The 22,560-nt window shown below is 41.9% G+C and overlaps 1 protein-coding gene across 1 annotated transcript; it reads left to right on the top strand.

Moving 5' to 3' along the window:
* Positions 1–4,747: 4,747 nt before the first annotated feature.
* tent4a (terminal nucleotidyltransferase 4A) lies at positions 4,748–22,125 on the top strand. Its single transcript, XM_035431337.1, has 13 exons — positions 4,748–5,791; positions 9,916–10,039; positions 11,525–11,571; positions 11,749–11,869; positions 12,428–12,535; positions 13,351–13,479; positions 13,942–14,155; positions 15,541–15,667; positions 16,117–16,220; positions 16,607–16,785; positions 17,244–17,390; positions 17,670–17,822; positions 19,198–22,125. Exons 1-13 carry the CDS (start codon positions 4,986–4,988, stop codon positions 19,357–19,359), a joined length of 2,421 nt encoding a protein of 806 aa, XP_035287228.1. The 5' UTR covers positions 4,748–4,985; the 3' UTR covers positions 19,360–22,125.
* The last annotated feature ends 435 nt before the right edge of the window (positions 22,126–22,560 follow it).

The following is a 22,560-nucleotide window of genomic DNA, read 5'->3' as shown; positions in this document are numbered from 1 at the left end:
CAATGACTCCCACAAGATGGCTGCCCATACCATTACAGATCCATTCACAATTAAATTTAACAGTTGGCAACATCATTGCGGGTTGAAGACTTCTTTCAGCTTTTCCAAATGTAAACCCGTACAAAGTTGGAAAACTACAAATGTGACTCATCAGAGCACGAGTCCATTACTCAGGGATCCAGGTTTTGTGCAGGTTATTTTCTTATAGCCCCAGTTGGACACCAGCATCTAAAAACAGCATTGCGTTAAATTATTGCTTTTATTGGTCACTGATTCAAGATGCACAGCTGTAACACTTACGCTACTGTAAAGCTTAGACTCTTCGCACTGCAATGCAAAAAAACCCTGTCTCGATTGGTGAAACTACTAGAGATAACAAAAGAAATTACAAGACAGTCCCCTTCCCCAAAGGACGGATGATACTGACACACCAGACTGATGATTATGGTATTTGATTATAATTCAATTACTATCCACAGTAAGTCAAATAACTGCTAATACTACAGTGATTGTATTCACTAAAATCCCCCTCTGAGGCTTAAGCAATCAGTCTGGTCATTGTACAGCCTAGCAGAAGTCATTATTCATTATGAGTTATTTCTATTTTTGAATGCGTTTTCAGGAGCATTTGAAAAATGAGCATTTCTATGTATGTAAATAGAATTTCAAATGCAAAAAGTGTCATTTTTCAACAAAAAAAATCAACTTACCTTATAAACAGTGATCTATTACCTTAACAAATTGACCCTTCGAGACTTTTACCCCTGCTAGGAAACCTTGTATATGTTACAGTAACCTTACAGGGTCGTCTTTTCTAGGGTCGTTTACATAGCTTCAAACGTAGTTTACGGCTTTCTTCTAGCTGAACTGATGTCTTAGTTATCCTGCTGCATAACCAATCACTTTGATTTTGCATTTCGCATTGCACAGGAGTGGAATCTTAAAGTGTATGCTTGATCAATAGTTTATCTGAGCTTTATTTGCTTATCAGCAAATGCTTGCATAAAAAAACACTGCAGTAGTGATAAGGGTACTATATTATTGTAAATCGTTTATCATTTGATTATGTATTTTCATAATTTTCCTCCTTGTGGGCTCTCGCAGTGTTGTGATCAGGATGAGATCTGTATTAGTGTCTGAATGGTGTCTGTGGCTGTAGGTGAAAGACATGAGTTCCCTCACTTCACACTTCCCTGTGAAATTCCACTGTAAGCTTTGATAATGAATAAAAGCGGTGCTGGGACGCTGTGCCTTGTTTCATGCATATGCAAATTACAGCAGCCTACTGCTTACCATCCTGATTTACAGAGCCAGCCGAACCACTGAGTGCAGGGCAGAGGGCACAACAAGGTAAAATCAAGTGGTTTGACTGTTTCTAAGTGAATTTAGTTTGTTTGATAAGGCACCATTATGAACACATTTTGTACAAAGAAGCTCTTCAGAAGGACACCATTGGACTGAAATACAGGGCTTAGTCAAAAAGAGAGAACGAGTAAAACAAATAGAAACATTTTGTTCTATGGGGTTCCAGAGTGTACCACCCTAAATAGAATTAGCCATCTGGAAGTGGAATATGGCTGGGTAAAAAAAGATATACATAATATTCTAATTTGGAGAGGTTTGGTGCCATTTGGAGAGGTTTCAGTGACATTTGAAGCCAACTTTGGGAAAATGCATGTGAAATTTTACTGCTTTGTTCGGTCCACTCCAAACTTTTATCTTGGTGTTGTACACATCCTGTGGTGCGATTAGAAAAATAAATCTGGTTTCATTCAGTATCAGAAGTACATATAATCTCTACAGAATAAAGAAAATACAAAGCGATTTTTGGATTTCTTTGTTGTTTTGCATAATAAATGTGCTCTTTCTGTTTATAGAGTGGATTTGGTCGTTTTGGTACAAAGAGACTATTTATGTTAAGCTTTGAATCATGTCTGTACTGTGTATAATTTTGGAGATAACGAGGTTTGTTTAAGACAGGCAGGATTCTAACAAAAAGACGTGGATTTTAAGTGAGTTTCAGGCGGTTTAAAGATCTATGCACATTAGCCTTGGATACAAGCAGCTTCTGAATGATGACGCCGCCATGAATACCAGCTTTGTGAAGATCCCAACGTACAATTTTTGTTGGTCACAGACGAGTTCATTCAATTCTGTGGTCATTTTCAGGCATAGTCTTCATGTGTTTAGCAACTGTCCTGTTCAGTGTCCACCTCTCCCTGATAGTGAGCTTCAAATTGCAATCACTTTTTCTTCTTTGCCAATGCAGTTTGTTTGTGTTTTGCATATTTCATAATTTTTGAAACTGTTCCCCTTGCCACTTTAAATTATTTGGCTGTTTCTGTTACCAGTACATCAGCAATTCAGCCTATTTGGAACTCTTTTAGTTGTCTTGTTGTTTTGGAAACTCACATGGCGAAGTGCTGATTGTCAGACCTCTTTTATATCTGACACATACTGTTAATTGGCACTCAGATTAATCTGACTCACCAATGTTGCTGCCTTTGTAATTGTGTGTGTGCAGAACATGTCTCACAAAGTCCTTTCTGTAGAAAACAAAGACAACTGGTTTTCTTATCATCCTCTGCAGTTTGCAATGCATTTTCAGAAATAGAGTACTGGATTTGGTTGAGGCCTGCTTCCAAGAGACATTATGCCTATAAATCAATCTGATATAGATCTGCAACATGATTAGCTTCGAAGTATTACTACAGTTTTAATTTTTAATACTGAAAAACATTTATAGAGTAGAAAGGTGTTTTACTATTATAGCAAGGCAAAAAAAAATTGGGACTCAAAGTTAATTTTTTTGGATTTCATTTGAAAATTATAAATTGTGGTACAATGGCTTGGGTGCTGGACCCATGATGAGATTATAGATTATAATCACGATAGAGATGTTATATGCCTCAGAAAGGTACTCTACCTTAGTTATCTTTTCTTGTCTAAATTTATAAAACCGGGCCTGCTTGGAAAGTGTATGCCCCAAATGGTAGACAAAAAAGTATAACTTCATAGTTATGATAAATAATGCCCAATTTTATGACTGACTGCACTTTTTACACAAATTTTATATTCCAGTTTTTATTATATATCTCTGAATAAAACATAAGAAGCAGAAATATACAATAAGCACATACAGTATTTTTATCCAACATAATAGGGTCTAGAAACTAGTGATCTGAAGCTTTTTCTTTTTTTCTCTGAACTTCTGAATGAACATGGTGCATTCCATTTGGGCCAGAACATCAATCCCATTCCTTCCCATTTCCAATTCCTTAGATAGTCTCAGTATTTCAGTATTTCACATCCTATGAATTCTGGTTTCTGTACATAGTGGCTTTTTTTGGCAAGCAATAAAATACATTGCCCTCCTAACCTTATCTTGGTAATTCATTGTGAAACAGTTGGAGGGATCAATGGAAAATGGAGGCCAGCCAATATGGGTGAGTATGGGCGGGGTAAATAAGAGCTCAGCTTGAAATAAATGAAAAACAGTAACTATAATAAAACATAATAGAAATTAACTTTTGTATCATATTCCACCAGAGTAAAAAAATATATATATATTGATGCCTGCACACTCAAAGCACTGTTAAATGTATTATTATATTAGGAGCTTATCCTGCTTTGCATTAACATGCATGATTTACAATTCCATTTTTGTTTTGTAGTTGCACCTTAGCCATGGTTTAATGTTTAGTCATCTATCTATTACTTCTGGTGTAGTTTTTGCAATTATTGAAATGATTATTAATTATCAAATCTGGGAAATTATTATCATTACCTTTTATTGTCCCAATAAACAGGGATGAAATGGGTTTTTTTTTTTTTTTTTTAATCCTGGAAGTTAATTTGTAGTCTTTCACTTATATTTTTTATAAATTATTTAATTAGTATAAATTTCAATTTTGGAATTAATGTATACAGCCAATGCCCAATGGGAACTGCTGAACTTCCTATGATAATGCACTCTGGATGAATTAGCTCTTGACCAGAATGATCTGTAGACCTGCTCTGGACCAACAATAGATGCTCCAGGATAGGCCTATCATTCTGTAGGCCTACCCTGGATCACCTTGGTCAAAGTGGCACTCCCATTGAATCTGGCTCTTTATTTAGCATCTCGCCCAAACAGTCCCCCACCCGGTCAAGATATCAAAAAATAATTAATTTCCTTCACTCTATGAACACTTCTGTTTTATCTCGTTGTTTTAGGCCGTTTTGAAAACATCTGGTTTGTTCTCATTTATACTCCACACTTGTTTCATGCTAGCTGTATCATCTTCATACCATGTTGTGTATGCTGTTTCGTTGTCTCTACTATTGGTAATATTGTCATTTTTCTGCTTTGATCCAGTCTTTGCTTTTTATTTTCACTGCCATCGTGTTGTGTAACACGTTTTTCATGTGTTTGCTTTAAATTGTAGTTCGTCTTCTTATCATTCTATCGACATAAAATGCCCAATGATAATTTTGGCTTTAGACGTGGTTTTCTGTGTGGATTTACTGTAGCCTACAGTTGATTTTGTCTCATATTCTAATACTATTTAATGGATATAAATCCGCGTTAAGTTATTTTAATAGTGTGTAGATTTTTTTAAATATTACATTAGAAAATGAGCTGTGTGCCACTGCCCTCATGTAGAGAAGGGTGGGGCAATCGTTGTAGATGATCACTGCGCGTGCTCGCTTTTCGAGACGGGGGTGTGTTCAGGGCGATAGTTTAAAATCCAATGGACATGCGCAGCTTGTTTTCGGGTTCAAGAGAATACGCCATATTGGATCGCTGTACTGTTTCACAATTTAGAGCTAGCTTGCTTGTATGAGGACTAGCCAGTGGTCCCCGTTCGATTTGGGCTTTTAGCACTTACTGTTTCTCTATTTTTAAACGGGATTATTTGCGAACTATCAAGGTCCATTAACGAGGGTATTTTAACCGGCAAAAGGATTCGCGTAAAGGGGTTGTTTAAAATTTTTGTTGAATGGATCCGAGGGTAGCTTGGATTCAGCCCGAGCAGAAAGGACCTGCGAATGCCTTATGGATGCATATTTGGGAGACCTCTCAGGCAGTCAGGACAAACTCCAGTCATCATCAGCCTCTTCACCATCATCACCATCACCACCACTACCATCACCCCCACCAGCACCTCTGTGTCAACTCTCCGGCAGTGGACTCGAGCGTTTTCAAAAATGTAGCAGCCGCGGCTGCTAGCAGAAGCAGTAGCCATGCAGGCAGCTCTAGAAACAGCACTGCAAATTCTTCTTTCAGTGTAACGTTACCCAACGGCAGCGCACAGAACCCTCTCGCTTCTCCGTTTGCTCACGGAGTTACGGTAAAGGTAGGTGTGGGAGAGGGAAAAAGTCTACAAAAAACGAGTTCGGTGTCGTCCTCGTCCTCTGTGGAATCCGTAACGGAAAGCCCGGCTCCTAACTGCTCCTCGGGAAGGACTAATGGCAGTGGTAGTAATGCCACTGGAAACATGAACAAAAACGCCGGAGGTGCCAGTATATTTAGTTTCAGTGACAGCATGTTCAATATCAACCACCACCACCACAATCTGCATCAAGAGCAACACCAATACAATTTCCAGCAAAATTACAACAAGCGTCACAGTTTTCACCCCACTGCAATCGTGAACCATCATAATCACCACCCAGGCCGTAGGAAAAGTGACAACAAGGCGAGCACCTATGGGATCAACTATCTGCTATCCAACTGTAGTAATGGCAACTATGTCTGCTCTGGAACTCCTTGGAAAACGAGGAAGTACAATCCAGGGATTAATGGGTGAGAAGGATTAAAATATTGTATTTGTTTTATATTTGTAAAAACTCGCCTTCTGCAGATGTCCTTTCTGTAGAAGTTCCTGCTTGTGGTATTATTTTAAGTTGGGTCTTAGCCATAGCTATTTAATCATTCTTTTTGAAAACTAGCTACTTTGCAAATTTGGCTTGCTGCCATCCAATTAGAAACTTAGAAGAATTTTAAATTGCGGGCGAGGACATATTTTGAAGGTGATGTGAAGGGTTTGTGATGGTTAACTTTGGTACTTTTGTTTAACGTGTACCTAAGTAATATTTGTGTAACTAGCTTTTTGTAGGGCATCGTTTTTGGTTGATTGGATTGTCTTTTTAAGTTCTGTAGCTAAATCCAGTGGGCGTGTATTTGGCTGTGGTTGGTGTAGCTTGCAAAGTTTTAACTTCCCAGCGTGGACTTAACTTGGCTTGCTTTTTAGGTAATGCCGAAGTGAGTCACTGCCATGAGGGAAACGTTTTTTGCTTGCCAGCTACTTGTCTATTTGATCGAGTGGTCGATTCCGAGTGGCTGGATAGGACGGTACTTGGGAACTGGATAAGAGGTTCTAGAGAATGGTGCTCAAATGCTGGAACTGGATTTACTATCGCTATGTCGCAGATAACTAACTTGTTTAGTCCACGGGCCACAGTGGCTGGTGAAAGCTGAAATTCACCAGCCAATTCCACTGTTTTACAAAACAACTAGATATTTAAAATAGAACAGGATCGACAAGTGATGGGTGGTTACCTGCCAAAGTGGCTGGTAGATTAGACGAATTTACCAGCTACATATTTAAATTTACCAGCATTTGGCTGGTGTTCATTTCCCACCATGGGTGTAACCTGGCAGGAAGGTAGCTTGCTAGCCAGATAAAAGTATTGAAATCATAACTTTGTATTGATGTTCATTATTAAGTTGGTATAACAGAATATCTTTCCGAATGTCTTGTAAATATTCATTAGGGGTACAGTTAGTGGGCGTGGCTAGTGAATTCAGACAAGCCTTATTTGAACGTTCATTAAGCGGTAGATGGCTAGCTACCACTGCATGTTGTATTTAAAGGTTCAAAGTGAATTTACTTATCGTAATATTTATAAGAGCAAAGTTAACCAATTAAAGCCAACTCCAATGTCTATCATTCACTTTTTGCAAGCAACGTAGCTAACGTTAGTTACAGATGGACAGCTATTTTACCTAATTTAACGTTAGCTAATTTAACGTTAGCTATCGTTGGCTAAAATTGCAGATGGCAGAGGAATAACGTTACTAATTGATTCTTATTTTTCTAACCGAGTTGGTAGATGGTTACCGAGCTAACATCTGCAGAAATATGAGTCATTTGCACCCAGGTAGCAAAATTTTACGCTTCAGACTTGCTAATTAGTTTTTTTAGCTAGCTAGAATGAATGTGGACAAAAATGCAACTAAAATATGCACAAAAATGCAACTAAAATAGCAGGCTTCCATAGTGTTTTAATTTCATTTATTATGATTATCAAGTGTCCTTTATTTAACTCTTCTTTAGCTAACGTTAGCTACATAAAATGGAGTCTCGTGTAGTGTATATCCACCTGAGGCCTGTAGTCTGCGTTAGCTGTAGCTAACGTTATCTGACATAGCCACATAATTGGCTTGCATTGAATATGTATGAAAGTGTATGAAGTGCGTAATTTGGGTAAACTGTTAACGTGGTTGTTTATCAATCCGTTATATGACTGTCCAATAATGTCCACATTATACGATGGTAAAGTGGCTAAGTCGCTTTCTAGGCCTTGTTGAATTGCAAGACGCTAGCGGAGCAGTTTTGATTTGATTCTCCTGAGCTAGTCTGCTTGCAAGCCATCTGACAGCCCGAGGAGGGGGAGGGGGAATTTGGCCAGCTCTCAATTCTCGGACGGTTAGCATGTCAGATTTTAGCTGCGTAGCCTACCTAACAACTTCACATCAGCATGTATTGTATAATTTCGTTTAAGTAGAAGGTCGTTAATGCATCTGACAGTAGTATCGTGTCTATTTGCTGTATTGATTTCAACGGTTGTACGTGTATCTCCTTCACTAAAAACTTGAACTTGTCTCGTTCAACATAACTTGTCCAAAAACTAGGTCAGAATTTTAATGCAGTCTATGGTACGAATACCGTAGTTCCATACGGTAATAAACCCAGCCGGTTCATATTGTCTAGAATATTATCTTGAATATGCGTGGCTTATAATGAAGTGTGTGTCTTCGAAAGCATCCATTCCACCAGTTTTTCAGAGGGTTTGAACAGGAAGCGCCGCATCTGTTGCATGAACTTGTGATATTTGTAATGTAAGTTGCACCCATCTGGGAATTTTCTGAGAGAATTTGGGGCTCGTGGGAAAAGTAACTTGTTCATTTGCTCCGCCGGTTGTCATGCATAGATATGCAACTGCAGTTTGGCTTTTATATACTTTTATAAGAAGTCTGAAATGGCCTGAGAGGCTCTTGAACTAGCGTAAATGTAGTATTTTAGGAGTGTTGTGCAATTATACATGACTTGAAGTATTTTAAAGATTTACCTCGTTTCAACTTCCACCCATTTTGGAGGTGTTGTGCAACTAAATCGAAAAGCAGACGTTGCTGCTAACCGTGCTAAAAGGGTGTAAATGTTAGATATTGAAAACTTTAGGAATGGCATTTTAAACAATATTTATAATTTTTTGTATAATATACACGTGCTTAAAGCTTTGAACAACCAATGTTTTGTGAAATGCATTTAATATGAACACATTGGTGCAGAGTAGAACAAAAGTTGTTTCCAACAAATATCAATGATTGTCAACAGATTCTCTGTTGTTCTGCTCCCTGTGCTTAAAGTAGCGTGTATGTTAAATTTAAAAGTTAGGCTGGCTTGAGTTCTGACTTTTCAGTGTGGGGGTGGAATAATTTTGCTTGTATCCAGTGCTTATTTTATGTAGTCTCCTGAAGTTTGAATATTACTAAGCATACAACAAGCAGCATACTTGAGTGTCTTTTTTTCCCTGACACTTCCCATGCAAAGCTGGCATTATGACCTCCTTTCTGAGAAAATTGTTTGCCATTTCGTGGAGCAGAGGCTATATTTCATAGGCATGTGTTCCAGCTTTCATTTGTCTCCTGACCTAGTCATGTTAAGTTGATTTGTGGATAAATAAGTGTGCATATTTACACACAAATGCAAGCTACAACCCAGTTTCTATAGTAGATGTAGTTTATTCCCACTGTAAACTTTCATAACTAAGCTGTGTGTTATTTCTTTTTCTTAGTTTCATTTGGAGACAATTTGATGGGTTGGCCATTTGAAGAATTGTCATTACTGTACCTTATGCTTCAAGGGGTGAAGTTTCCCTTAATTCCACAGTGCACTTATGTTTCTTTGTCATATTTAAATTGCTGTGAGATGTTCTCTGATATTCAAGTCTTATAAAGGCAAGAGAGGAAATTGAACAACATAACAAACCACTGCAAAAGCAGCTCCCCTGCTTCAGTAATGTTGTAGGACTGCACAACTCTTCCTTTGTGGAACATGGAATTCTCGTTAAAAAGAAACACTGCTAAATGGTCATATGTGATGCTGAACATGTGACGCAACCCGTTTCAACACGTTTCTGCGAGTTCTTGACATTTAACATTATGAATGTTATCTTTTATCCTGGCCTTTCTAGTTTTCCTTGTATCAGATAAGCATCTTAGTGCATACAAGATGAGCAGAGAGGAGCAGAAGCAATGGCAGTACTACAAAATGAACCACATTTTTCTTGGATGTTCTTGCTTTTACTGTATATGTAAAAAAAAAAAAAAAGTAAATAAATAAAAACATGTACTGGGTCTTTTCGTGCTGTCCAGTGTTGCTGTCAGTCCTCTGGTATGTCTAGTGAGGAGTCAAAGTTGTAATGAATATTTAGAAAAGGCAGTTGATGCAAGGTTTAATCTTATCTGCGTTTTGACTGGGCAGAAGCATCAAATGTGCATTTGTAGCTGAGTTCTAATTTGCTAATTACAGGAGCACTTTGTTCTGAGATTCCACAAGAGTTTTCAGCCTGACTTCTGAAATGCGTGTGTTACTCACAGCCTGTATGCGGTCGGTCTTTCTTTCTGTCTGTCTGTCTGTCCAGGCTCCATGAGGAGATAGTGGATTTCTATGAATTCATGTCCCCCCGGCCTGAGGAAGCCGCCATGCGGAAGGAGGTGGTGAACAGGATAGAGACCGTCATCAAAGAGCTGTGGCCCTCAGCAAACGTGAGTACATAACCCCTAGCAGGGCACAGCAGTACAGTATTGGGTCAGTGCTGCAGAACCCCTGACAGAGCACACCAGTACAGTATTGGGTCAGTGCTGCAGAACCCCTGATGGAGTGCACCAGTACAGTATTGGGTCAGTGCTGCAGAACCCCTGACAGAGCACACCAGTACAGTATTGGGTCAGTGCTGCAGAACCCCTGACAGAGCTACCAGTACAGTATTGGGTCAGTGCTGCAGAACCCCTGACAGAGCACACCAGTACAGTATTGGGTCAGTGCTGCAGAACCCCTGACAGAGCACACCAGTACAGTATTAGGTCAGCGCTGCAGAACCCCTGACAGAGCACACCAGTACAGTATTGGGTCAGCGCTGCAGAACCCCTGACAGAGCACACCAGTACAGTATTGGGTCAGTGCTGCAGAACTCCTGACAGAGCACACCAGTACAGTATTGGGTCAGTGCTGCAGAATCCCTGACAGAGCACACCAGTACAGTATTGGGTCAGTGCTGCAGAACCCGTGATGGAGTGCACCAGTGCAGTATTGCATCATTATGGCGCACACGAACTGAGCACTCCAGCATGGCGCTGGTTCATTGCAACTGAACCCATGGAGTGCACGACTGCTGCAGATTCAGTACAGATCCCTCAACAGAGCATGTGAGCATAGTGTTGGGCCGTTATTACTGAGCGCATAATCATGGTGTTGGTTCAGTACTGCAGATCACATAACACATTAAAAAGCGACATTTTTCAAACTCAGATAATGTATCCTATGCTGTTTTTTTATTTTGTTTTTGGGTTGTAGATCACTTATCATTGGTAATGTAAATAATACCAAATATTACCACTACCTCATCAGCAGTTCTGATGCAGGAAGAACAGTGACTTTGACATGACTAGCACAGAGGCACCTGCGTGGTATTTATGTGCTCGTTCTTTATGATTTCATTAGTTGTAAAGTGTACATTAACAGGTGAAAATCTGGACAATGTGCACTTCAGGGATTTATTTGGAGCACAGAATCCTGACATTGAAAATTTCAATATTGTTTCCAGAATCTTTGGCATCCTCTTTCTTTTTCCAGTCCGGTGGAATCTGTTGCACATTTGAAAATGAAATTGGGATCATCTTTTGCTAGTGTTTTGCTCTGTTACAAACAAAATATTCCAGGGCAAACACTCTGTGCCCTGATGAGCTTTTACCTCATTTTAAGAGTTCCCTCTGGCCTGAAGTCCTTAAGGAAAGTGAAATCTCATAAAAAGCCCAGAGAATGGCAGGAATGCCGGGGCACCTTTTCACTGATGTTTTAAGACAAAATCTCAAAGGTCTTGATGCCGGACATAGATTGTGAAGATTGCAAGTATGAAAAGCTGGGTGAGAACCCTGTTGATGTCATTTTCAAAGGAATTGTTTCTGTAAATGTGAGCATTGTGTTCCACGCACTCATAATTGTTTTTGTTTTTTTTCCCCACCCTTTTTCAGGTCCAGATATTTGGCAGCTTCAGTACAGGGCTCTATCTCCCCACAAGGTAAAGAAAAGCATGTCGGTAATCAAAAAACATTAGAACTGGTTCAAGTGAGAAGTCAACAGTCCATTTATGTGCTGTGAAAATATGTTTGCTGCAGATCCAAGTCTGAAATAAAGCATATTGGGAACATTCTGGTGGGGTGTGGGTGAGCGTTCATGAGTGCATTTCTTATCGCAGCGACATTGACCTGGTGGTCTTTGGAAAATGGGAGCGTCCCCCACTGCAGCAGTTGGAACAAGCCCTGCGGAAACACAATGTGGCTGAGCCTTACTCCATTAAAGTACTTGACAAAGCTACGGTGAGTTTGTCATTTCACACCTCGCCTGAAAATCGGGGTTTACCCATGTTCTTGTAAAGGCTCCCTATAGGAATGCTTGTGTGAACACGCCTCTCGTTATCAAATGAAAGTCAGTGCTTGTTGTTATTTGAAGATTTGAGAAGTAAATTGACCAACATTGGCCCAAATTGCACTGAAAGAGGATCTTCTCCTGCCCAACTCCCCACCCCTGCTGAAAATGGAAGTGAAGCTTTCCTTATGCAGGCTATGGAGCTGCCACTGGATTGCTTTTGAGCTAAGGCTCAAATTGGTGTGTGATCTCTAGACATTGGTCAGTGTTATTAAATGTAGAAAGGTATGGTGGTGCCTGAGAGGCCTTGTTGCTGTACCAGTAGGTTGCAGGTCCAAAATGCATGCAAGACACCGCTGTTGTCCTTGATCATTGTACTTAACTTCATTTAAGCTATATAAATGAATGTCCTTTCCAATGAGTAATGTGCCAGGAAATTGAGTAATCCATGTAGTCTGATTATGAAAGGTCTGTTTTCAGGAAGTAAAATCTGACCTCCTCCTCTTTAGGTACCAATAATAAAACTGACTGACCAAGAAACTGAAGTCAAGGTGGACATCAGTTTTAACGTGGAGACCGGGGTGAAAGCTGCTCGCTTTATCAAGGATTACGTGAAGGTTTGCATTCATAGTACTAATAAACCTCATTCCTCTTCCAAACAAAAGGCATGCATGTAATGTCGTCATTCCTGGAATAATGTAAATGCTAATTATAATCTGTAAAATCTTTGCCTGGTATTCTGAGCTTGCGTTCTTGGTGAAATGAAATTCTTGGTTGATTTGAGTGGTTACATTGTTCTATTGTCTGTAATGTTCTCGAGTTATTGTAAGTGCAGACACTTCATGCTTCTTCAGTCAAGTGGACATTAAAGCTAATTTATTAGTTGCTATAGGGGTGCTTGAAAATTTCTTGATGAAACTTTTTTGAGACAACATAAGTCTTGTCACTTGTATATACATGCTCTGAAACCCTGGAGTTATTTCTGATTAGTCATTCAGAAGCTCCTTGGCTCTCACTTGGTGTGTTTTGCTAAAGGAATTATTTTTGGAAAAGATTCTCACCTGCACGTCTTGTCAAGTGAGTTTCATCAAAGTAACTGAGAACCAGAGCAATCCTTACTATGAACATTTTTTTAAGAAGGAGGGTAACATTTTAGGAATTTAAATGAGGACATGCTCTATGGAATGTTTCAGTATGCCTTGTTTTCCATATATTTGCATGGATTTTGCTGTTTCCGTCGCTTGGAGGTTTTGTTTCAGAGCTTAATTTGCTCAGCTTTCATTTCAAACTTTGAAATCATCTCAAGTTTCTGTCACATTTCTAAATGCCAGTGGAGGCCCTGTGACTGTAGTTAATGTGTGGTAGCGTAGTGTTTAGTATGTGGTGGTGGGTAAAAGCAAGTTTGCTTACTGATTCGTCTTGTTCTTGACAGAGGTATACCGTCCTGCCTTACTTAATTTTCGTGCTGAAGCAGTTCCTCCTCCAGAGGGATCTGAATGAGGTCTTCACCGGCGGCATCAGTTCCTACAGTCTCATTTTGATGGTCATTAGCTTCTTACAGGTAAGAGCTGCTGTTGTGTTAATGGGCGTGCTCGTTTTTCCCCCTTTCCCCCCGTTTTTCTACATTGCTGTGGGTGTGTGCAATGACCTAACCATCTCACATTATGTTCACTATTGTGGCTGAGCAGATGATGATGGAAGCCAAAATCTGGCAGTACTACTATTTTTTTTTCTTTTTTTTTGCCCTTTTATATAAACAACTTCTGTGCCAGCTCAAAAGGGAGTTTCGTACACACTATACTAAGTTAATGTTTTCATAAGGAGCAAGCCCTAACATGCAAAGCTCTATGTCAGCATGGGGTACATTATTTCTAGTAGAATCTTGTTGAGGAAACTTCAGGCTTGTGCCATTGTTCAAAAATCCTGGGTTGTCAGTATGCTAAATGTCAACTGTAGGCCCTAAGCCGATGTAACGTACAGCAGGCTAACCACTCTGTGTTTTTACATGCCTCCGTCGACGTAGCTGCACCCAAGAATTGACGCCCGAAACCCCAACGTTAATCTTGGAATCCTGCTCATTGAGTTCTTCGAGCTGTACGGGAGGCACTTTAACTACTTGAAAACGGGAATCCGCATCAAGAACGGAGGCGGTTACATTGCCAAAGAAGAGATCATGAAAGCCATGACCAATGGCTACCGGCCATCCATGCTGTGCATCGAGGATCCTCTCTTGCCAGGTAGAATGTTATGGCAACACTTTCATTTTATTTTTGATGTGTGTGTGTTCAAAAGTGCACAAATTCATCTGTTGCTTGGCAACAATGAACATGGACTGCATGTTGTAGACAAAATCAAATCAAATTTTATTTGTATGGCGGATTTTATAAATAATTTGTCAGTGTGCTTCACGGTAAACCCTGGCCTAAACCCTCACAAAGCAAGACAATGGTGACAGTGGCAAGACATAACCGATGGCATGTAGGGAGAAACCTGAGGAAGAACCAGACTCGAGTGGGGGAGCCCATTTTCCTCTGGCTGGCTCAGGGTGTAGGTCCGTAGGCACAAGACATGGTCAAGTCAGTTATCAGTCCATCTGAGCAGTAGAGGACAGGTTGTATGGAGCATCAGGAAATTGCAGTCTTTGAGGTGGGGTGGGGGTGGGGGGGCTGTGGGGTTCTTGGCTGTGAGCAGTGTAGGCTGCCCAAATGTTGATGATTCTGTAACAGTCTTTATTCAAAGATATAGCCTAAATGTTTGAGCTTTGACTACTCGTCCACAATGGTGGCACTCATAAATTTGTGTGGTCCTATGTGTGTACTGATTGGTCTGTAGAAGCCTGGAGAACCCTGTTTCCTCAACAGGTGGCAGTATAGCATAGCAGGTTGGGAACGGGACTAGCAGTTGTGCTTGTAGGTTTGATTTCCAGGTGGAGCACTCTTGTTGTACCCTTAAGCAAAGCAATTGACCCAAATTGTTTGAATAAATATCTAGCTGAATGTGGGCTATGTTAAGAATGTACGCTCTGTCATTTGTTCTGAATAAGAGAGTCTAAAAATGTAAATGTAAATGTAAATTCTGCTGTTTGACCTCGAACTGCATCAACAGGTTTGGTCTTGAATTCGGTGTACTACTTTCTGAAAAGTGAAGTAGGTTCCATTTCTGAAGAGGCCCAAAAATAGCCTCCAGTAGATGGTTGCGTAGCGATTTTTCTGAAGGGCTTGAGCCACTGTGTTTTTGTCGGGACTGAAATGGAATGCACGTCAGTAGCTTGAAAAAAAAAAAAAAAGAAAAGAAAAACCCATACAGAAATGTTTTTTTTTTTTGTTTTTTTTAAATCGATGAGGGCAAACCCGAGTGTTTGCAATTATCCATGTGTTTAATGACTTTGCCGCTTGAGCGAATTTGTTTACACCGATATTGTTCGTCGATCCCTCAAGCATTGCACCATATCATTGTGTGTGTATAGAATATATTCTGTGATTTACAGATGTAGGCCCCCCCCCATCCCCCTCGCCAGTCGCTTCTTCCCATTTGTGGCTTGATCCACCGAAGTGCTGCCGCTTCAGCATACAGATGCACCTTTGCACGTTTGCCTTCTCAAGTCCTTTCTTTCCCTCCATAGGAAATGATGTTGGTCGGAGCTCCTACGGTGCCATGCAGGTGAAGCAGGTCTTTGACTACGCCTACATCGTGCTCGGCCACGCGGTTTCTCCCCTGGCCCGCTCCTACCCCAACAAAGACACCGACAGGTTGGCCACTGACCCGTGAAGTGAAATTCCTCTGATTTAGCCTCTTGCACAGGAAACCACAGCATTGCCGCATGGTTGCGTGTGAACTCCTCGGGTCGATCGCTCTTCTGAGGTCTGCTGAAGACGCGCGGTCCGCCAGCGCAGCGACTGCGCAGCTCTGCTTCAGGTCCGCCAGCGCAGCGACTGCGCAGCTCTGCTTCAGGGCCGCCCGCAGTAGCCACAGCTGGCTGCGTGTGTATGGGAGACCGCCGGAGATGGAGATCTCAGTGAGCAATTTCAATGAGACGCTCCAGACAGGACAGTAATGTAAAACTCAGGGATCGATTGCATGTTGAAAATATATTTGGGAACGCGCAAGTTTCGTTCTCACGGATCCGTCTGTGCGCTGTCATTGACTCCAGGTCGTCGATTCTGGGTTTGTAATTCTGTGCCTCTCTCTGTCCCCGCAGCACTTTGGGCCGCATTATAAAAGTTACCCAGGAAGTCATCGACTACAGGGAGTGGATCATAAAGAAGTGGGGAGGCAGGCAGAGCGCCCAGATGGAGAGCTGCGGTAAGTCACCCCCAGCGGGTGTGTGTGGGTGTTCGGCTTCTATCTTTGGAATTCTAACTAGAGCTCTCAGATCTGCTGCAAACCTTCTACTATGTGCACTTGCATAAACCTCAGCGAACATCGTAGGAAGGATCGCCGCTTTAATACGCCTCGTCGTCGCATGAAATTTCAAGATTCTGAATCTCAAGATCGTTTTTCGAGAGCTCTCGATCAGCCTCAGTCGTGTTCTTTCAGATCAGCACCTGTGTGACATCGGCCGTTTTAATTGCTTGAGAAAGTCCGTTTCTGAACGAGTGAAATGGTGTCAGTGTTTGAAAAACGATGGAGGGTATGACTGAACCCACTTGAGGACACAGGCATTAAACTGAGCGCGCTCACTCCCGCAGGCCCGGTGCTGAAGGACGGGGGCGAGCAGATGGACCCCAGCGGGCTGGCCGGCCTCGCTGCAGACGAGCGGCAGCGGGACTCCGTCTCCCCCCACAGCGCCGACTCCCCCATGTCCCTCTCCAGCCCCCAGCAGCACTCCTCCGCCTCCTCAGTCTCCTCCCTCTCAGGAAGTGACATCGTAAGAACCGCCCCCTGTGCACCCCTCTGTACTACTGTAGCATGTGACTGTATAGGCAGAGGAGTTCGTAATATTCTTCAGTGTCCAATAGCAAGCACAGGTTTTCTCTGGTGGATTAATGCATTTTAAAGAAGAATCCCAGTTAAAATTTCCACCTGCGTCATTTTAAAATTGCCTGTACGCTTGCTACTCAGCCCTGGTCCTTGAGAGGCACAGTGTTCGTCTTGCTTCCAGAAAATTTAGGTGCCTAATTCTTCAGTCTTCATTGTTTGTTGACCCAGTTAACTCCCCCCATTCCCCCCCCCCCCTTTATGAATCTCTGGTTTTTATTGAAAATGGACATCTTTCCTTCCCCTCAGGACCGGAGTTGACTAGTTCAGGTTTTTACGTGTCTCGTCTTATTCGTTAAATTGGGTACTTTTTTTTTTTTTTCCTTAATTTATTTTTTCTATGCATAGGACTCCGATTCGACTCCCTGCGCAGCTCCGAACATTCCCCCTTTCCAGATCCCAGCACACGCACTGGCTGCCCTGGCACCCGCACTGCAGATCCCCCCCGGGAAGCCCAGCCTGAACGGGGCGCTCATCATGTCTTCCTGCTCCCAGGTACGAGCACGACAGCGCCTCTTTCTGTACTGAAAACCAGCCGCGTCCTTTTATGGAAAATTAACTAATTCCTCTCTGGAGGACCCTGTTCAGTTATACCTGAAGGTATTGATAATTGATTCTGGGCTTGTTTTTTGAACTCTAAACGATGCCAAACATTTGACCGCCGCCCGCGAGATTCTGCCATCGCCGCTCGAGATCGCGACCGTGCGTTTGACCTCTGTCATGTAAGGCTGTGGTTTTGGCGAGTGGTTAACATGCACTCCTTTCCTCCCGCAGGCCAGGCTGTCCCTGCCGGGGAACATGGGCGTCCATTCCCTGCCCGGCAGACAGGTCTGCATAGAGGGGCCATCCCCTTTCCTCCACATGCCCTCCCCGGCTGCCCCTCCTGCGTCTCCCAGCCCTCTGCCCAGCTCCCACCTGCACCACAAGGTAGGCGTCTCCCCCGCTGAGATGTTCCAGTCTGCTGCCGCTCCCTTCATTGTGTCGTCAAATGTAATATAATATCCCACTTCCCCCCCAAAGCAATAAGTGAAGCTCCCGCTCCTTTTGTGTGATTAATGACTCTCGACTCGTTCAGACTTTCAGAGGGGCAAGTTATTGTCCAAGTTGTTTTGTTTTGATTTGTAGGCTGTCCTTCACAATCATTGATAGGCGAGAAATGGTGATGTCATACTGGGCTTTTCAAATAATCCTGTGCCTGGTCATGCTGTTGGTAGAAAATGAATTTACCAACTCTGCTCACTGTTCTCTGTTCTCTCTGCAACGGCTGACATTTTCAAAATACACACTCTGAAGTTCAGAGGAACTGCAAAAATGAAAATGTGATAAGGGCGATGAGACCTCCTCGTTTTCATACCAGCGCTCGGTATCAGCAGCGCGTTCCTTCTTCCAAGGACATTTCAAAATGTGAGCGAAAAGTCTTAAGAGGCAGCTCACCGCAGGAGGCTGGCACCTGCTGCTGCTCTTTAAAATCAGCCAGCAAAGTGCACACAGACTGGATAACTTTATTATCTCCAGCGGGTAAACTCATCAAAGAACTGAAGTGTAAATGTGAAGCATAAAAAAGTTGCAGAAAAGCCGTGACCGATAGGTAGGCAGGATCGCTGGGTGTAAAATTAGCAGCAGCGGGGGTAATAAACGTGGCATTAAAAGAGCACGTTAACATTAAATACAGAGCAGACGTCCCCGGGTGGATCTGACGCTGGACGCGGGAGTAAACAAAGCCCTGCGGATCTGCGTTGTTACTCAGGGAGGATATCGTGAGGGAATGAGATTCTCTGGATCGATTGGGTTTTGCTCTCTGGGTCACCACAGTCTCCCCCAGACAGGTTTCATCAGCAGTCATCACTGTTTAGTAGAAGTGTTTTTAAAGACAGTTTCAGTAAGGTTTGCTGGTCTCAATAGTAGAACATGTTAGTATGTTTTAATTTACATTTTGCTTGAAGGTGAAATTGTTTTCCCCCGTTGGAAAATCTTGAAATGAGTAAAACTTGCATTATTGGTAGACTTTGTCTTATTTAGCAAAAAAAAAAAATAGAAATAGAAATAAGATCTAAATATATGACACAAATTCTTGTTCAGATAGACTTATTTCATTTTACACAGTGCATGCACTGTATTTGCACAGGTGACTCTGTACATTTGGGTTGAGAGGTATATCTATTATACCTTTTGACCTCAGCACTTTAAAATCAGTTGTCTTTTGTTGACCAGTGGTTGTAAAGTCAGTTTGGACTTGACCAGGTTGTCTTTAGCGTGGGGGTGGAAGAAAAGGTGTAAATAGCCGGTCCTTGCTGTCCCCCAGATTCACAACGGGCCCAAGTACCCGGTGAAGGGACCTCACAGCCCCGCCGGCCTGCACAGCCCCATGCAAGGGAGCCGCGCCCACCTGCAGTTCAACCGCAGCACCTGGCGCCGCAGGAAGCACAGCCGCGAGAACCTGCCCGTCACCCTCAGCAGCAGATAAGCTGAAGCTGTCCGTCATCCCCAGGCCCCTCCTCCCCACCCCAGGCCCCGCCCTTTTTAAAAAGAAAAAAAAAAAAAAACCAACCGACGCTTGACAGAGGAAGCAGACCAGCATCCAGTGCTGCGAGTGGCCAGCACCACTCTGCGGCCGATACCTTTGCATGTTTCCTGTAGCGCGGCTCCAGAGCCCGTCTTACAGGTCGTTATCGTACTGTGCTTATCGATCTGTGACAACTTGTCCTGATGTAAATGTTTTTGTTTTTTTTTTTGTTACAATTTCTTATGTTTTATTTTCTTTTATTTTCCCTCTGCTTGAGTTTTTCGCCTCACGCCGATACTCCGTCGAAAATTGGGAGTGTTGCCATTCGGTGAGTTTCTGGAGAGTTCTGAAGTGACCTCTGGGAAAAATCTTTTTTGGCGGGGTTAAGTTTGAGGCAGTAGCTTTTAATTTTTTTTTCTTCCTCCTTTCTTATGATGACACTGTCTCCGTTTTGCAGCAAAGCTGCCTCCATTTTCATACCCATACTGTTACTTAACTTTTTCAAGTGTGCAAAAGGAACAAACTGTTACTCATTTGTGCAATAACTTTTTTTTTTTTCTTCCAAAAATAAGGTTATTTAATTTTTGTTATGGATGTGTCAAGCATTTTTCCTTTTTATTTTAGTTTGTTTTTTTAAGTTATTTTTGTAGTGTTTTTATTTTGTTTAAAGTTTACAAATCCTTTCCCAGATTGCATCGTTTGCAAGTCTGTTTTTAAGTGGACTGTATTTGTGAGTGTCGAGGAAAGCCTGTTGCATTACACTGACTCCCCCTGAAGAGCAGCGCCGAGCCGCCGGACCCGCCCAGCGCTCCCCGCTTTCCCCAGCAGGTGGAGCTCTCAGCTCGGACGCTCTGTGCGACGTCTCTCCTCCTGCTTTTACCGACGCACCCAACCGAGGCTCGAGTTTCCTTTTTAAATCACTTTCTTTTGGTGTGTGTGCGCGCGCGCGCGTGTGTGAGAGCACGTGCGTGCGCACACGTGTCTAAAAATGTGCGTGTGTGTGCGAGCGAGAGTGTGTGTAAGAGCGTTCACGTGTGCGTGTCTCTGAGAATGTGCGTGTGTGAGCGTGTGCGCGAATGTATATGTGCGTGCTCGGAAGAGAGAGAGAATGTATCTCGGCTGCCAGGGCCAACGCTGAGTTATCTGATTAATATTCAATCAGTGTTTTGGCCAAGGAAAAACTCTGGATTTTTATTGCTCGTGCTCCTTTTTAGCCTCCTGAAATATTCCCGGACAGGTTGGATTGATAATTCCCTTCCATAATTCTCAGATCATTTCGGGTGTCAAGGAGCTTCCTTTGGAGTAAAAAGCATCAGAACGTTTTTCCCCTGGACTTCGGTTTGTTTCTGTATTTTATTTCATTTTCTTGTTCTCATTTTAAATGAAAAAGGGGGGCGGGGGGATGGAGGAAGGGGAAGGTCGAATGAAGGCAAAGCAGATTAGGAATGGACTTTGTGAATTTATGTAACCTGTGTATATGCAAGGTACCCCACACTGCCGCGGGTGCCCAGTTTAAACGGACTTAGGAGAAAGGGAATTATTTTGATTCCATTCAGGAATCTGTAACGGTATGCGTTCGTTCTATTAAGAGCAACACCGTCGAATCAGAAATTATTACCAAGTACTTCCGTTACTGTATGCGTTGCCTGAGGTGTTATTTTCTGTTTCAGTATTGTTTCGGTATGGCTGTCACTGAAAATGTTACAGATGCATACAGGTATTACTATGCAAGTGTGTTTTCCTTATATTTCCTTCTGGTGATGGCCACTGCTTGATGCCATTTTGATGCAAGGATAATGTAACCTTAAACCCAATCGTAGAAGCATTGTCGTCTCCAAAGATGACCTGCAGCGATGTAAGAACAAGAATAATATGCAAGTTGAAAGCTTTTTGTTTTTCTTTTTTCTTTTTTCAAGCCCTAGTTTTTCTAATTTCAGTGAACATCACCAAGGAGTGTGCAATCTTAGAGCGATTTGACTATGTGTTATCCACACAGATGGCTGAACATATTTAAGGTAAAGCTCATTAGGACTGAGCCACCCCTGCTGTTTATTAAGGCTTATCGCTAAACCACACCTTTGGCCACAACCAAATACGGAAGCAGGTCTGTTGATGACGATATTTCTTAACATTCCATTTTGGAATAGTGCTTAAAATGTGCTACAAGCACCACTGGTTATATTGTGATGTAAGTACAAGCTATTATGAGGTATAACTAAGGCGGTATTGAATCAAAATGGTGTCTTTCCCAAAAATAGCAAAATCACAAACTGTAACGCTTGTAGCCATTTCAGATGGATGTTACCAGCAGTCATATTTTGCAGAAAAAATGGCTTCCGTTTCACATTTGTGATTTTTTTATTACTGGCTTGGTCAAAGTTTTTTTTTTTTTTTTTTTTTTTAAGGATTTAAGCGCATTTGAGAAATCACTGTATGGAATTAAGGTGAATATAAAACAATAGATGCAATGATGCTTTCTCTGCCTCCATGCAGGCTTTTAAATCAGCTTCTGCTGCTTTCTTTAAAACATTCTTGACAAAAGCATACCAGGCTAGCCATCATGGTACATCATTTCACGACAACCAAAAACAAAATGGTCACCTGGCTTACAACGATGTTATCTTAATTGGTATTATCAGAAGGAAGTACTGTGTTATTTTTTGTTTTGTGTTTTTTTTTTTTGATCAACATTTTTTATGTAAAGTTTTTTGTATTCTTTATTTTTTAATAAACGTCTTAAAACAGAAATCAGGCATTTCGTTCACTTATTTGGAAAGTACCCTTTAAGTATTCTGCCCGTACCTAATGCTGCCTCATAAAAACCTTGGTGCAGCAATGTTCCTTCCGATTGAAGTCTCTTTGCGTGACTTCTGTTCATCTAACCTAGCAATCTGAGGTCATCCCTCCGCTGGAACCAGAGTCCAGTGCCCAGCGGTAATGGCCAGCATGGTGACCTCGAGGCTTATGGGATAGAACCCATTCATGACCTATCAAATTTACGTCACTTGTGACTGGGGGAAACAATCACTTCTATATTTGGGATAAATGTAAGTATTTATACGATCCTGCGTAACTGTGTTGACTGATTTAAAATGAATGAATTCTGATGGTGAATGTGTGCCACGGTCTGACAATGGGCGTGTCTTCTTTTACAGACTTCCT

Source organism: Anguilla anguilla, chromosome 8, assembly GCF_013347855.1.
Source record: "Anguilla anguilla isolate fAngAng1 chromosome 8, fAngAng1.pri, whole genome shotgun sequence".
In the NCBI taxonomy this organism is placed as follows: domain Eukaryota; kingdom Metazoa; phylum Chordata; class Actinopteri; order Anguilliformes; family Anguillidae; genus Anguilla; species Anguilla anguilla.
Note: the sequence above shows the minus strand (reverse complement) of the source record. Positions and strands in the feature narration are given on the sequence as shown.